Below are 16,579 nucleotides of genomic sequence, written 5' to 3' on the forward strand. Positions count from 1 at the left end.
TTTAAGAAAAAAAAAATTACTGCATCTGCCAGGGTTCAATCCTCACATTTTCATCACTGGGGTCATCCTATTACATTTTTTTTCCCCCTTTGGCTTGTAATACTTTACCCTCAGAAAGTATACCATCTGCGGTAGAACAATGCAACGCATAGCTGTGGTGATAAGTACATCAATTTTCAAGTGCATCAGAATATTTGACAATGAATAAACTCTTTTTAAGTACTTTTAAAAAATAAAACCAACAAGTCATGATGTTATGACTGCACACATTAAGTCTCATTTCTCCATCCCAGTAGTCAGTCTCTGCAGGTATTATTGTCTCGTCTGGCATTCGCATCGATCCTTCTGAAAAAAAAAATTGTGCGCGTTAGTCTTTGCATAGATGGCAGTCAGAGATTTTCGCTTGTCTCATCCAACGCTGCAGGGAGTCCGACACGGTTTAACGTTTGCTCCATAGAGAAAGATGGATCCACCCATCAGAATTGCTCGTCACAAACACACTGTACTACACGATGATTACGTCACTCAAGATATGGTCGAATATCACGAGAAAAATAGGTATGTAATATATAAATAAGGTGCACAATATCACAGAAGAGAATAGTTCACGGCTCCAAAGGTGAGGATTCTAATGGCGTCAAGTAACGTCACATTCTCAATTCTAGCTTTGCAGCACGACAGTTAGCTCGGAAACTCTTTTTGGGTTTTATTTTTTTTCCTTTTTTAGTTCACTATGCAGTGTGCATGTACTTTCAATTATGGAATTTGCTCGGTCTTGCTGAGAAGGGGGGACCACCAATCCATCTGCCTCGATCTTACACCCCATGCTCTTCACCTCTCGTTGTCCGAATCTGCGGGATTCGCCGTGATGTGCGCCGGTGACGTCTCGCTGCCGTCGTAGGAGTACTCCGAGTCCGAGTACTGGCCCATGTCGCCGAAGTCGTCCTCCTCGTCGTCGTAGTCGGGGTGGTTGCCCTGGCGACGCTTGTTGTTCTTGTGCCAGGAGACGTAGACCGAGAGGGACATGATGGAGCCGGCCACGGCGGAGACCAGCGCCACCACGCAGAAGTAGAGGGGCTCCATGGATTCGGTCTGGGAGGGGCACTTGGCGGGCGTGGCCTGGAGCCGCTGCACCTCTGGAGCCTGGAAGATGGAGGACTGGGAGTCCTCTCCTGGGAGGTGGCATGGCAGAGGGAAGGAGGAGCGATTTGATTAGAGATCATTCTGATGCCATTCAAAGCAAATCTACTCGAGGGTATATATCACACCATATATTTCACAGGGATTTTATTTTTGTGAATTTTACGAGTCTGGTGCTATTCACAAATTTCAAGACATGCATAAATAAAATTAATTCTGATCCTAACACGAACGCGACGTGCACATGTACAGTCATTGTCCTTAAGTGTACTCCATGATCGTGAATTTAACCACTCGCGAAATTGTTGCGAAGTCCTGGGCCCCATTTCATAAAAGATGTTATGATAGCAACTCTTGCTGGAATGGCAACTTCCAATAGCAACAGCCAATCAGGAAGCTGGATTCTTGTCGTTACCATGACAATTGCCATTCCAGCGAGTTGCAAGAGTTGCTATCATATCAACTCTTTATGAAATGGGGCCCAGATTTGCACAAAATTAAACTTGCTGAATATATGGCGTTTACAGTATCAAATCTTTTTCCCACATCTAAGAATGTCCCACATCTAAGAATGACATTTCTTTTTCTCAATATCGATTCTAAATCAAAACTCCTTATATAATTCAACAAGTGTTTTTACTCTTGGAATAAAGCAACTGTAAACTCAGAAACTGCAAAGTATTACCAGAACCACAAGAGCACATCAGAGAAAGTGGATAACCTGAGACATACTGCCTGCCATCTTTTCCAGGAACACATTAAGGTAATGGTATGTCTGTCCCATTGGCTACTGAAAACTGATGCAGCCTACACACAGTTTATGGGCATTTCAGAATCTCAGTAGGGAAATGAATATAGGTTTAGTGCACGGTGTGTGAATCCGTTTATCTCCCTTACCATTTCCAAAGCACCATGCAATCTCCTTGACGCAGCCCACGCACTGGCCGGAGTTGGGCGTGGCCGTGTCGCACTTGCGACTCCGGTGCCGACGCCCCTTGTGGTTGCAGGAGGTCCACTTGCTCCACTCCTTCCAGCCCTCACTGGCCTCCGATGAAGGGTCAGATGGGCGTAGACCAGACCTCACAGAGAGTCCTGGCCAATCAGGTACTGTTGGACAAAAAAAGAATTATTGTTGTTCTTCTTGTTTCAAATGAGATAATTCAAAATAGAAAAGAATGGCAAATGGACAAGATTTCAACTGGAAGCCAGGCAGTGTTCTGCCTGGACGATATTTCATAATTACACATCTAAATAATCTCTTCATAACCTGTTTCACATGAAACAGACAAATTCACTTTTACTGCAAGTTCCGCCAAATCTTCCAATAAAGCTGATTATCTGAAACCATCTTAGACAACACCTAACTGCATGTGAAAGGGTAAAGCGACAAGCTCTCCATCCATATGCCCATTGTCAGACTTGAGAAGCTGAAATAAATTTTTGATAGTCTTCTGAGCAGCAAGTCTTATGGGCAAGCCATTTAGTCGGGGGGGGGGGGGGGGATGAGAGAAAGCTGAAAACTTTGTGACATCAAATCTTACAAGACTGAAAAACAGTATCAAGTATGTGCTGAGAACAAAATGAAGAAAAGAAAAATTCCTCTGACCCTCTGAAATTCACAAGCAACCTGTTCATATGCACTGCCAATGATATGTTCATCTGTTAATCGACAGTGAGAGAGTTAAGAGATTCCAAATCACAGTCCCATCACTTACATTCAAAGAGGTTTTGCTTATTGCAATCTCCTTCATCGCACTCCTCTTCCTCCGTGGCCTCGCCCACGCAGTCCAGACCGTCGTGCATGGGTGCCGGCATGCTGCACTCGCGGGAGCGGCGCCGCACCCCTTTCCCGCAGGTCACCGAGCAGGCGCTCCACTCGCCCCAGCAGTTCCAGTCGCCATTAACTGGTGAAACATTCGTGATGGTGCAGAAAGGCATGTTGAGATAACATTTTAACCAAACCAAAGAGTGTTGGTGTAGAACCCAGTGGGCGTTAAAGGATCTCAACTCTGTGTAGAGTGGATCGGGGTTAACGCCCTGCTGGTTTCTTAGCAACAAACATATAAATATGATATAACATATCTGGGCTAGTAAATGTAGCTCTTCTGTACATGTACTTACAAAACACAATTGAAGAGGGCACAGACAACGGAACACAACAGCAGTTGAGAAGAGAAAGGGCATCCGACAGTCAATTTGGTATTTTTAATTTCACTGCCTTTCTACATCTAAACTGATGAGATAGGGTACACAATTTGCTCAGAAACGAGGTCCTGACATGTGTGATGTGCAAGTTAATACCAGGCAAATGTGTGTTACATACATATAAAGCAGCAAATGTTTCACTACACCACATCAGTTATCTCATGTCCTCAAGCGCATTCCATAAAGGTACTGTGGCAAGACAATGAATGGCAGGTGGCTGACAATTTATTCCGCAGGGGGGCAGAAGGATGGGGGTAACAGATCGATGGAAGAAGAATTGGAAAGGGGAGGGGTATCATAATGATGAGGACCACCACAATGGGATCATGAGGGGTGGTAGATGATGGTACACAGAGGTGAAAGGTGAGGGGTACGGTTTGCACTTGGGGATGTAAAGGCACATTCATCACGATTATGTGTTCATATTTACCTGGGCAAGGGATGCTTAACAAGCAGTCACGCTTTTCAACGAACTGCCCAGTGCACTCGGCATTGTCCGGGAAGCAGTTCCGATGCCTGACCTGCACGCCATGACCGCAGGATGAGCTGCACGGTTGCCATGGTGACCACATGGTCCAGCCACCAAAATTTTCTGATGGATGGAAGGGATGGAATTCAGGGAGGGAGGAGGGGATTGAAGACAGAGAGAGAGAGAGATGGAGAGAGAAAGGAGAGTGGGGGAAGGGAGGGGCATGTTAGAATGATGAGTTAAAAGAGGAAACAAACTCGTAATCTGTTCATTCCCACTCGCCTATCATTCTGAAGTGACGTTGACAGAGCAAAACTGGTGACATGCCCTTGTGAGCTGATTCGGCTGTTAGTTTTGTACTGCCTCTGAAATGCTGTTATCCTGCTATAACTTTACACTTTTGCATATACATTGAAGATGATGGATAATGAATGTACAAAAAAAAAATCATCAAAAGATATAATTGGTACGATTCTTTTTTTTAGTCCTTGCTGCAATGTAGTGCAAAAATGATTTGGCTTTTTAACATCCTCTTGCTCTTGATAATATGTCACGGAATGTATTTGCAAACAATCTGACCATTGTTAGTGATTAATTCCAAAAAAATGCTTTCCTGTTAGAGCTAAAACCATGCTCCCTGATTTGTGTTATCAGAATGAAAAGGCAACAGATGACAACTGTCTGCATCAAGAATAAGTTTCAACTTGTTAATTGTTATTGTTAACAAAACCAGTCTCTGTTAACTTGGACGCTCACCGCAGAATCTGCAATGAATTCTGTTTTGCATGTGACTGACATTTTTTTTAGCCATTGGCTACACATTGGACAGAACAAACATTAATTAATTTTTTTTCTTCTTTCAATTAATGCAATTCATGCAATTTTTATTGATGAAGATTTGAAAACTTTTGCACATCAGCAGTATGTCAGTGCAATGGCATTCAACAAGTGAAAATCAACATGTGAGTGTCAACAACACAGTGAACATTATCAACTTATACAAAAGATCGAAAAGAAACTTGAGTTGAATGTCATGGATTTATACAACTGGTGCTAAGTTTTGCTTACATGTTTACAAGGTACAATCCTCTCGAAGACTGTTTTATCACCATCATCATGACTAGCCTGAATCTACACGTACACCTTTTATTTTCTCACAATTCATCAAAACCAGCTGCACAAAACCTACCAAACCATCCGACACCACGACAGTCATCAACATTACCGCAACTGCAATTATTGTCATTCCCAACATCATCATCAGTTAAGATATAATCACTGCAGTTATCTTTTTCATACGATAGCAATAGCTTGGCATTATCATTGTCATTATCAGTCGCTCAGATCTTTGATGTAGATAGTTTGGTGTGGATCAATTTCACAGCAGTGTTGTCATATTTGGACTATACTGTATCACTGACTTTATATATTTTATACAACACCATAGTTTTGACCGGCACCTGACAACTGCTTGTTGTCGTGTAATATAATCACTAGTGCACATACATTATGATATGTGACCACGTCTCGTTGTTTTGTGGCTTGTGTGCAGATTTCCAACAAGTGTGTCAATGTGATTATTGTGCTATATATACACTCGCCACGCTAGGCATTGAGTTTCACGTATACTGCACTACACCACTTGACACTATGCAACACTACGTGTTACACTATACTTCACCACCACCTTTATGTCTATGTAGCCCTATCTGCTAAAATGACACCAATCAACACCACTGTAAAAGCTGTCAACACTACATCAATCACATTACACTACACTATACACCACTTGGTATTAACTCAATTCCCTATCTATGAAAATTCAGGGTTCTCCCTTTGACTTATTCTATACTTCAATGCTTTCCACTCACCACTGTCAGCCCAGCAGCCCCGGGTAGTTGTGCCGAAAGGACAAAACTTAAATTTGCTCTTCAGCCTTCCAACGGAGATCATGGTCTTAGACGGGACCTGGGCTCGGCATATGTACTTGAACCGCTGCATTAGGAGGCCGTCTTCGGACACATTGTGGACGAGCCAAGGGGTCCACTGCGTGGGGTGACGAATTTCTGCAAAAGAAAATTGACCATGCAAAAAAGAAATATATACCAGCATTTATAGAAAGACTGCATCACTCTCCTTCTGTCTCCAATATACAGAGAACAATCTGTCTGCATCCTTGAATTGATGAAACTGCAGCTGAAAAGTTAAAACTTAGTTCTCAGAGGGGCTCAAAATTTCATCTCTTAACATCTGGAATGTGCTTGAAATATATTGAAAGCCTCTACCTAGAAACTTGTCTGGCTTATGCGATTGGCCAGGATAGTGAGTTAATTGTTTTGGGTATTTTGAGATCAAAAAAGTAAAATAATTTTAATTGTATGCACATGACTTTTAATCCTGCAATGTCCTTCCCATTCAGGAGTGGGTAGGTAGAACAATAAATGATTATCGATCCTGCCTTATAGTAATCGTTATTTTCAACAAGCTGCATGCGATTTACTCTTGCGTGGAAGATCGGTGGATATACCGCTGTGGCCCAACTTGTTGATTATTGATAATGAAAAATTATGTTGCAAACCATGATCGAGTATGCTCTAGGAGACTGTAGTACTTCTGGCAAACCTTTTTGGCTACTATTTCACATTGTCATTGTTACACAACTGACATCATGTTATTACAGCATCATTTTACACATTCTTTATGTGTATGTGTACATTTTAGAGCAAAAATCAACAGTTCTGCAGGCATACGAGAACTTCGTTTTGGCTTTAAAGTACCGAAGAGGGATATAAGAGATGAATTGCCTCTCTTCTCTCCATGGCGACAGTCTTTCTGCATCATTGACTGACTGCATTAAAACTTAGAAGTTAACTGCCAAGGGGGGAGGGGGTACACCATGTCTTCACTCTCCGGTCTCCATGGTAATAAGCTGTCTGCATCCATTACTGATGGTACTGAATCCTTCCAGTTTAATGGCACATCTAACCACTTCCACTGTTTAATGGATGTTCCCAAGCATCACTCTGCTAGTTATATGGTCTTTCCTTTCTCCACACCATGGGATTCAAATCTTAGAGAGGCCATGTACACTTGTATGGATCATGCCCCTGAGATGAGTGCATCATGGAATAAGCTTGCTTTTTGGATTGCCCACGACTCACAGGCAACTAGTGGGTGTGGTGCTGATTATTACACCAATCGATACAGTCGGACTTAGTACGGTTGTCAATCTGGCCTCAGGATCAAGGCTATGAATAACGCCTCCATTGAATTATGTGTTCTGATATCAGAATAAGGGATACAAGAGGAAAATCATTTCAAATGAAATGTAAAAACAGTTAGTTTTCATGTCCCTCCTCTTAAGAGTAATGTTAAGATTATTAATGAATACTTTCTGGCCTTACCTTCACACGTCTGCTTGTTACACTCCCTCGTCTGGGTGGAGTCTCCCACACAGGCCTGTCCGTTCACACATTCCCTGACGCGCGATTGGATCCCACCGTTACAAGGGGCGGAGCATTGCCCCCACAGGGTCCATTCACCCCAGAAACCTGTCATTAAGAAAAGAAAAACCCAACAAAATTATACATTAAAATAAAAAACGGGCTGTTCAAAATGGTACAGCAACACCTAATGTTTTGACCCAAACAGTCTGTATATGCCTTCATCCTGAACAAGTGTGTGTTTGTAAGGTATGTTTTATGCCTGCGTTTAATCAATACCATATTCAAAAGACGGAGATTTTACAAAGACTTTGAAGCTACAACATCCTACACCCAATTCATTGTTAGATTAAACAAAATTAGCATTTTAATTCAGATTCAAATAATTTCTGACCTATTATGCAGACCTTTGAGTAACACATATATTGATAATGGGCATTAGTAGACAGTATTGTGCTGATTCTTCCACAAAGTCTAATTTACCCAGCATGCATATATGCATGATATATGTCTGTCTTCCTGAAGTTTGAAAAACTTGTGAGGGTTATCATACAGGGCCTCCATTACAGCCATGGGTCATATTTTACAATTTGTCCCTGGACAAGGGTGTATGATGGGTGCAAAATGTGGAATTCTGTTTCTCTTTCAACTGCATAATTTGTAAATGACCATTTCCTTAGGATAAACCAAAGATGATGTCCATGATGCTGAAACATTTAGAGCAGATGGAATGCAAAGTGAAAGATGGAAAGGAGAATGCAAAAATGAAAGTTGGAAAGAGAATTTGCAAAAGTAAAAGATGGAAAAGAGAATTTGCAAAAGTAAAAGATGGAAAAGAGAATTTGCAAAAGTAAAAGATGGAAAAGAGAATTTGCAAAAGTAAAAGATGGAAAGAGAATGCAAAAGTAAAAGATGGAAAAGAGAATGCAAAAGTAAAAGATGGAGAGGAGAATACAAAAGTAAAAGATGGAAAAGAGAATTTGCAAAAGTAAAAGATGGAAAGAGAATGCAAAAGTAAAAGATGGAAAATAGAATGCAAAAGTAAAAGATGGAAAGAGAATGCAAAAGTAAAAGATGGAAAAGAGAATGCAAAAGTAAAAGATGGAAAGAGAATGCAAAAGTAAAAGATGGAAAAGAGAATGCAGAAGTAAAAGATGGAAAGAGAATGCAAAAGTAAAAGATGAAAAGAGAATGCAAAAGTAAAAGATGGAAAGAGAATGCAAAAGTAAAAGATGAAAAGAGAATGCAAAAGTAAAAGATGGAAAAGAGAATGCAAAAGTAAAAGATGGAAATAGAATGCAAAAGTAAAAGATGGAAAGAGAATGCAAAAGTAAAAGATGGAAAATAGAATGCAAAAGTAAAAGATGGAAAGAGAATGCAAAAGTAAAAGATGGAAAATAGAATGCAAAAGTAAAAGATGGAAAGAGAATTTGCAAAAGTAAAAGATGGAAAGAGAATGCAAAAGTAAAAGATGGAAAATAGAATACAAAAGTAAAAGATGGAAAGGAGAATTTGCAAAAGTAAAAGATGGAAAGAGAATGCAAAAGTAAAAGATGGAAAATAGAATGCAAAAGTAAAAGATGGAAAGAGAATGCAAAAGTAAAAGATGGAAAAGAGAATGCAAAAGTAAAAGATGGAAAGAGAATGCAAAAGTAAAAGATGGAAAAGAGAATGCAGAAGTAAAAGATGGAAAGAGAATGCAAAAGTAAAAGATGAAAAGAGAATGCAAAAGTAAAAGATGGAAAGAGAATGCAAAAGTAAAAGATGAAAAGAGAATGCAAAAGTAAAAGATGGAAAAGAGAATGCAAAAGTAAAAGATGGAAAGAGAATGCAAAAGTAAAAGATGGAAAGAGAATGCAAAAGTAAAAGATGGAAAATAGAATGCAAAAGTAAAAGATGGAAAGAGAATGCAAAAGTAAAAGATGGAAAAGAGAATGCAAAAGTAAAAGATGGAAAGAGAATGCAAAAGTAAAAGATGGAAAAGAGAATGCAGAAGTAAAAGATGGAAAATAGAATGCAAAAGTAAAAGATGGAAAAGAGAATGCAAAAGTAAAAGATGGAAAAGAGAATGCAAAAGTAAAAGATGGAAAGAGAATGCAAAAGTAAAAGATGGAAAAGGAAGTGACAGCATGCCAAAGTTGCATATCTCTTGCAAATCTCATCGTTTTCAAAATCTTACATCATGCACTGACTTTTTTCCCCTCTCTCATCAGACACTACATCTGTCTCATTTTCAACAGAAACTATACATTATCCGTAACCATTATGGCATCCAAAATGCTCCCCAGCCATGCCACAGTGCTTGCATAATCATTTTCATGATTTCATTTACTGAACAGAGATAAGTTTGAGGATAAAAAAGAAAAAAAATTGTTGCATTATGTAAAGACCCATGCCATGCACCAGTTCAACATGCTGTCATTCTATTCACAAATCACATTGTCGGATTTAGATTTACATCCATACTGGTCATGCATGAAAAAAAGAAAGTGTAGAATAGACCATTTTAGGGAATTCTTGAAGTTGAGTGAACAGTGCATCCCAAACGATTCTTTAGAAAGAGAAGATCTGAGAGGATTACAGCACACATATTTAGTGAAGAATCAAGAAAAGCTTAAGCTTTAGAGGTAAAAGAAATGAGGTGTTAGAAGTCCACTTTCTGTAAACTTTTCAAGCATTACTAAATATTGCAGAGATGGATGCAAAATGAACTATGCTAATCAACCCTTCAGAAAACTCTTCATTAATGTATATTACATTTAGGACAACATTGTAGATTTGTTCGAAATAGGTCAGTGAAAGTATCTAGTTTATTGATTCCAAGAAACTGATGTAAAAGAGCTTGAACTCCTCAATGCAACATCAAAGAGATCTATATTAAACTAGGAAAAAAAATGATCAGCAACTTGAAAATATGCTGCCTTTCTCACTTTCTCAGTTTGCCTTAGAAGTTCCTATATTACACTAACTTTTGATTAAGGTGACAGATTGGGCACATGAAAAAAACACATAAACAAGACTAACATCCCTGGCTTTCGACTGACATACATGTAGAATGCAACTTCTCGCATCATCATCATAAAATATCCGCAAAAGAAAAGAAAAACTATCAGAACAAAGATATGGTTACAATTAACCCTACAAGATGTCTCCTTTTCATTCCCCTTGCGTCCTAGAATGGCAGAGATTTGCATTCATTGTGAGGATGACACTAAAATCAGTGAAAAAGATAGATGGTAGGTACAGGGGGAGGGAGTGAGAGAAAAAGGTAAAATATGAAATCCTAAAAGGGTTAGAACATTTGATATATAAGATTGAAATAAGGTGAAAACACAAAGAGAAAGAAAAAAGGGAGAGAGAGACAGAGAGAGAGAGAGAAAGAAAGAGGCTGGAAAAATTCTGAAGATGACAACATAAAGTGGAAGGCAAAATGCACAGACATGCATCCAAGTACCTGGTCGATAACTATCAACGGCCGTGCTGGTGCTCTTGGGTCTACCTGTACAGTTGGCCACCTGCTGGTACTCTCCGATGCAGTTTGCTCCGCCACACTGGGGGCGGGGCGCGTCGCAGTCCCGGAACCGACACATGCACGCCTCCAGGCCCTGGGGGTCGGTGCACTGCGTCCAGTTGGACCACTGGCCGAAGCCACCGTCCACTGTAAGTTGGAAGAAAGTAAGAGAGGTACTTAGATGACTTTTGCCCTTGAGAAGATATATATATATAAACTAAACAGTTTTTTTTTTTACTGTATGTTAGACAGAAAACAGGCAACTGTAGATGCAAATCTCATATTAATGAGCACATCTGAATATTTGTAACTGCTTGACAATAAATATTTTCCTTATTTTGCTGTGAGGGTTTGACTGCAGTTAATATTGATATCATATACATATGTGTCCCACAATTGGTGACTTTGTTGTGTAAACATATCTGCACAAAAGCATTGTGAATAATATACCAATTGGTCATGCCCTTTGTCAGTTAAAAACAATCAATTCTACTGGAGACACAAATGCAATATTCCACAAATTCAGACTAAGTGCTGCATTGCACAGAGGTTTTACCTGTGTTGTCTACGATGGGACACCCAACCATCTCCTGAATCCAGAATTCCAAGTCCTCGGGACTGGAAAGGAGAGAAAGAAAGGAAAAAAAAGAGAAAGGAAAAAATTAAACATATAATTGGATTGACTAAAACAACAAACTAAGGTTATTGAATCTTATTGACGCTGCTATTTCCTGTAGCTTTAGAAGGCATGCACGAAGGGGCTACCACCTGTAAGACTGAATTCTTCCACATCGCTCGTGAACTGATGGGGGAACCAACACTTGTGTTGCCATGGAGATGAAAGGAGTTCAAGGCCAGGCCCGTGAGATGACAGAGTGAGAAATGTGATGTACACAAAAGATAGGCAACAACTACTACATACATGTATGTGTGTGCCAGTCAACGTAACTCAAATCCATCCTACCATATCCAGTTTATCCAAATCCTTTTTTTTTCTGCCCTTCTATCTTTCCCTCCTCAATTATCTTCTCCCCTTCTCTCTCCTCTCTGTTCCTCTACTTCCTTACAAAGTCCTATCCCATTTAGAATTGTAATACTTCTCTTCATATCAAATTCCCTACTTAGGTATAAATATCACTCTATCAAAAGAGTTCTTTAAAATCTATGTACTAGATGCACACATACAGCAATACTTATACTTAAGTATGGTCATTCATAATGGAATTAGTATAAAGATGAACAATTATGTGCAGATGTACGTTTTGTATATCATTTCATTATTCAGAAATATTTCTTGAAAAAGAAATTGCAGGTGAACTGCTTCATGACTACATTCAATTAAAAGAACGCATTTAGAGTCAGCATGGAAGTTATTGACTTAACTTTCACCCTAGTGAATCAAAAGGCTACTCCAGATTACAAGGTTTGTTTTTTTTTTTTTGCGGAGGTGGGGATTGGTGGGCAGGGTTGTCCAAGAGAAAAATCAACATCAAGAATTTGGAGAAGTAAATCCCCCCGAAAAAACACTTTCTACAAGCTGGGGCATTTCCATCCATGTAACCGATGCCAGTACTGGCCTAGCTGGTGTGCTCCTAGGGGAGGCGGCTCACGGACCCCCAAATCAAAACTCAACTTCAGAAGCCTGGATCCTCAGGCAGAGAGGTCAGTGAAAGTTCAGTGGCGACAATTCCGGAAAAAGAAGAAGAAGAAAAAGAACGAACGATGACAGAAAAAAGGCCCAAAAGAAACATCCCTCTCACAGAACTATATCTCTCTCTCTCTCTCTTTTAGGATGTGTATTGTTTCACAAGTGCCCTGCATACTTCAGACCATTTTGTCACCTTTTTTTTTGGGGGGGGGGGGGTGGGGGGTTCTTCATGCCTTCTTATCAACGTTCTCTCGCTTTAGCAGGATGCAGCTAGCGGATTTTCAGAGTATCAGGCTGGGGTCACAGCTAACAATGATTTCCTTAACACTGCTCCCCGCATTCCTTCTACAACATCGCCATGCAGAACGTGTGCTGAGAAACCATGGACTGGAAAACTCTGAGAGCACAGGCGCTCCAACTCTTGGCTCAAGAGTCAGACTCTCACCTTCTCTCTCTCAAAAAAGAAGAAGAAAAAAAAAAAGAAGAGAAGTGACTAGTCACATCCAGTAATGGAAACAGCTAACAACAGTTAGAAAAAATAAAAACATGGAAGAATGGTTAAAACAGGTAAACAAAATCTATATTGTTCAAGTGAAGATTTATACCAACCAATAAGCTAACCTGACAACTCTGAATGAATGTGATAGTTATTTTAAAACATTAAAAGAATGGGCAAAAATTACCCCTCCCCCCATGACAAAATGAGTTTCAATAGCTGAAGAAATTGGGTGGAAGGAAGAATGAAAAGGTTAACTTGGTACAAAATAAAGGGGATATATTTCATATGGGTTACCCAGGGGGAAAGTACAAAATTTAACCATGTACAGTCATAAAGTGCAAAGGCCACATGCCATTGAGAAAGAAAAATGCTGCAGACATTCAGACGGAGATTAAACTCCTGGACATGTTGGTTTTAATTTCTTCCCCTTCCTTGCCCTTCTCCTTTCTACATAAAAGCTGAAACTTCTCCACTAAGACTCAATCAGTCTTCATCGATTCAGTCCCCGTTTCGTCATCGTCTGGTCCGCAACGATACGGCTCCGCAAACGAGAGGCAGAGCGCTCTGCTTGCCCCCGACCGCCCAGCAAGTGAAAGTGATACGGATGATCGGATTCCGCCGTCACATGCATCACACTGAAACAATTATGCCGCGTTTCGTGGGGACGGCATTTCCAGATCGGATTCCTATCTGAGAGGCATCCGAGAGAAATACATTCTGACATGTCTTCCGAGCTACAACGACAGAGAAATGAAGAAGAATGAGGAGGACGAAGGGAAAAGAAAAGAGAATGGGAATGAAGGAATCAATTGGTAGGATGGATCGACTGGACATATTTGCAGGTCCTTTTGGGGTTCTCATCTCCACACTGGACCATCCTTGTTCATTTTGTTTTCCAGACACCACTGCCAAGCAACACAGTATCAAATGCTAGCGCTCAATCAATGAATGATGTGTCTTGATCCACATAATGAATTTTATTTCCCCCAAGAGCCTGTCCACTGATGTCATCATGAGAGATGTCATCTCGCTCTCTGTATGAAACGACAACTCTTCGGGCTCGCTCAAACTTGAGTACGATGCCGGCATGGGGAAATTTCAGCGCTGAGAGTCATTAGACTCCAACCAGTATAAAGAGACACCGGCCTGAATAGTGCTTAGGTATGCCCACGTAAAACTTTCCTATAGTTATACCTACTTATTGACAATATCATGTGTCTGGCATGTTAATGAAGTCAAATTAGACCCAGACCTCATGTCCAATTGTTTGAGTTAAATCTTCTTAACATGATCTCTGGCAAGTACAAAACAACAACAAGAACAACACTACCATCAACCAAAAAAAGAAAAAAAATACTCTAGGCAGCGAATAAACAAGCCAAACACAGTACAATTGTGACATCATGATATTACTCTTAGTTTGTGGATATGCATACAAATCTGGAATATTGCCCAGTGGTTCATTGTCGAATACTTCATGTACCAATCCCTCTGAGTGTATAGCATGATGTAATAGGTGTAGTGGATATAGAGCTAGCAGTATACTCACTCCTTTGGATATGTTGTGCACGCAGACTCGAGTTGATTCCAACCGCAATACGGATCCCTCGCGTTCAGGCATTCCCTGCATAAAAGAGGGAGGGAGAGAAAGAGACATATATATACATAAAGAGAGAGAGAGGGTATATGCTTATATCCCACCACAATCCCACCGAATAATCAACCCAATATCTGTGGCTAGACCTTGCCACAGCCCTTACCGCACGAAGTGGAGAAGTTGAGAAAGCATATCTGTTTTTGTTTAATGTATTTACAGTACTGCCTGAATATACCACATGATGGTCAAAAGAATATAAAGCACTATATATCTTTTGACTCAAAATAAACTGATTTTTCTTATGATTATGGAACAAAAATCAGCACAACTCTCTTAGTTTACAGATCATACTCAAATCCTATATCCTGGGGGAGAAAATATGTGTACTACCTTGAATTAAGAAAAGAGTATTGTGAATATGGAAGAATATTGAATAAAAAAGGTCTTATATGTATTGTCTTCTTTCTGTAGTATAGTTTTCGTGTTTGTTTTGCATTAATGTAACTATTTTACCTTTAATACTTGGGATCAGCCATAGAAAGACCAACGGTCTACGTTGATCCCCCACAAACTGAGATAACTGCTTTATGTTGTTTGTCTGTTGTGAAATTGTTATAAGTTGAACATTTCTCCTGTATTGTTCCAATGTTCTACTGTGTATGTATCATTAATTCCTATATTCTTTGTAAATGTTTTTTTTATCAGGATGTGGAAATAAATGAAATGAAATGAAATGAAATGATGTAAGAGTTTGTGTTGAGATATTTGAATTACTTCATGCTTCATGCCCCCCCCCCAAAAAAAAACTCTTTAACAACAACAAAAAGGAGACCCTTCAATGTGTATTAAAGCAAAACTTCCTTTTGCAATTACACATATTCCACAACAATGCTCTGTACCACTGCTTATTAGAGATCATTTTTGTGAGAGAAGTAAATCATACATCACCTATTAAAGCATTGTGACACAGGTTAATTAGGTCTGTGGAAGAGATGTATCATTCTAGCCCTGCCCAGCGATCGCTTCAGGGATGGACTCACCTCTGGGTTACGAACTGGTGGCAACGTTGAACATTCACCTTCACCACTGCCTCCGGCAATCCTATGTACAGGGCATTCTATGTGGGGCAAAGACACAGGACGAGTGACAGATAGACAGATTGATAGATAGATAGATAGAGAGATAAATAGATAGATAGACAGACATACAGATAGATAGATAGATAGATAGATAGATAAATAGATAGATAGATAGATAGATAGATAGATAGATAGATAGATGAATAGATAGATAGATGGATAGATAAAGAGATTGCAGTAAATGAATAGATAGAAAGATAGACCGTGAGGAAAGAGAGAGAGAAGAGAGAAATGGAAATATGAATGGAGGCAAAAGAGATAATAAAAAGTGTGAGATTTAGAAATGAAGGAAACAGTTGGATTATGAGAGAAGAAAATAGACAGATGATAATAGAAAGGCAGGAATATGGGAAATTATGAAAAGTAGATTGAGGAAGAGGGGAAAGAAAAAACAAGGTGTGATTAGTTAATTGTCTTAACATGAACAGACTGAAACAAATATCTTCTAATTGGTCTTTTCCACATTTCTGTGTGAAACACTGATATGATTAAAAAGTAACTGAAGGGCAAGCAAATGTTTGCAGTACCTGTGTAGCAACACCTCCCTCCACAAACAAATCTAACTTCAATTCTGCCTCCAGGCACATCTACATCAATGCAACACAGTTAGGTTCTCATCAAGGTTATGCAAGTTAACATGTTGAATGAGCAGATCTGCTAAAAATAACCGCACTGTCTTGGCAGAGCAAATAACCATCAGATCTCTCCGCACGCTGAACTCGAGTGCGAATCAGTCTCGATGAACTCGCCGGTCACTCATTCCTCGACTTCGCAAACAAAAACACAGCACCATGAGACAAGGACGAAGCGTGCGAGTGAGCTCTTAATTACGGGCCCTCATCCCCCGTTCCCACGTCTTACGTTGAAAACTCGTGAGGCATCGGCAACGTAGGAATTAATGTCAGGTTTCGCCGTTGATTTCTCCAGA

General features: G+C 39.9%; 1 protein-coding gene across 1 annotated transcript in view; it reads right to left on the reverse strand.

The window, feature by feature from the left end:
• Positions 1–406: 406 nt before the first annotated feature.
• The window catches only part of LOC139743112 (semaphorin-5B-like), a 73,688-nt gene continuing 57,515 nt past the window's right edge, over positions 407–16,579 (reverse strand). The window contains exons 12-21 of the mRNA XM_071653617.1: positions 15,553–15,629; positions 14,465–14,539; positions 11,325–11,386; positions 10,712–10,915; positions 7,219–7,365; positions 5,686–5,880; positions 3,776–3,937; positions 2,856–3,044; positions 2,038–2,247; positions 407–1,172 (exon numbers count right to left, since the gene is read on the reverse strand). Coding sequence (XP_071509718.1) covers positions 832–1,172; positions 2,038–2,247; positions 2,856–3,044; positions 3,776–3,937; positions 5,686–5,880; positions 7,219–7,365; positions 10,712–10,915; positions 11,325–11,386; positions 14,465–14,539; positions 15,553–15,629 — 1,662 coding nt within the window. The 3' untranslated portion in view covers positions 407–831. The remainder of the gene's footprint in view (positions 1,173–2,037; positions 2,248–2,855; positions 3,045–3,775; positions 3,938–5,685; positions 5,881–7,218; positions 7,366–10,711; positions 10,916–11,324; positions 11,387–14,464; positions 14,540–15,552; positions 15,630–16,579) is intronic.

This window comes from Diadema antillarum, unplaced genomic scaffold, assembly GCF_040938485.1.
Source record: "Diadema antillarum isolate AM-2024a unplaced genomic scaffold, OU_Dant_1.0 seq00001050_RagTag, whole genome shotgun sequence".
NCBI classification, from domain to species: domain Eukaryota; kingdom Metazoa; phylum Echinodermata; class Echinoidea; order Diadematoida; family Diadematidae; genus Diadema; species Diadema antillarum.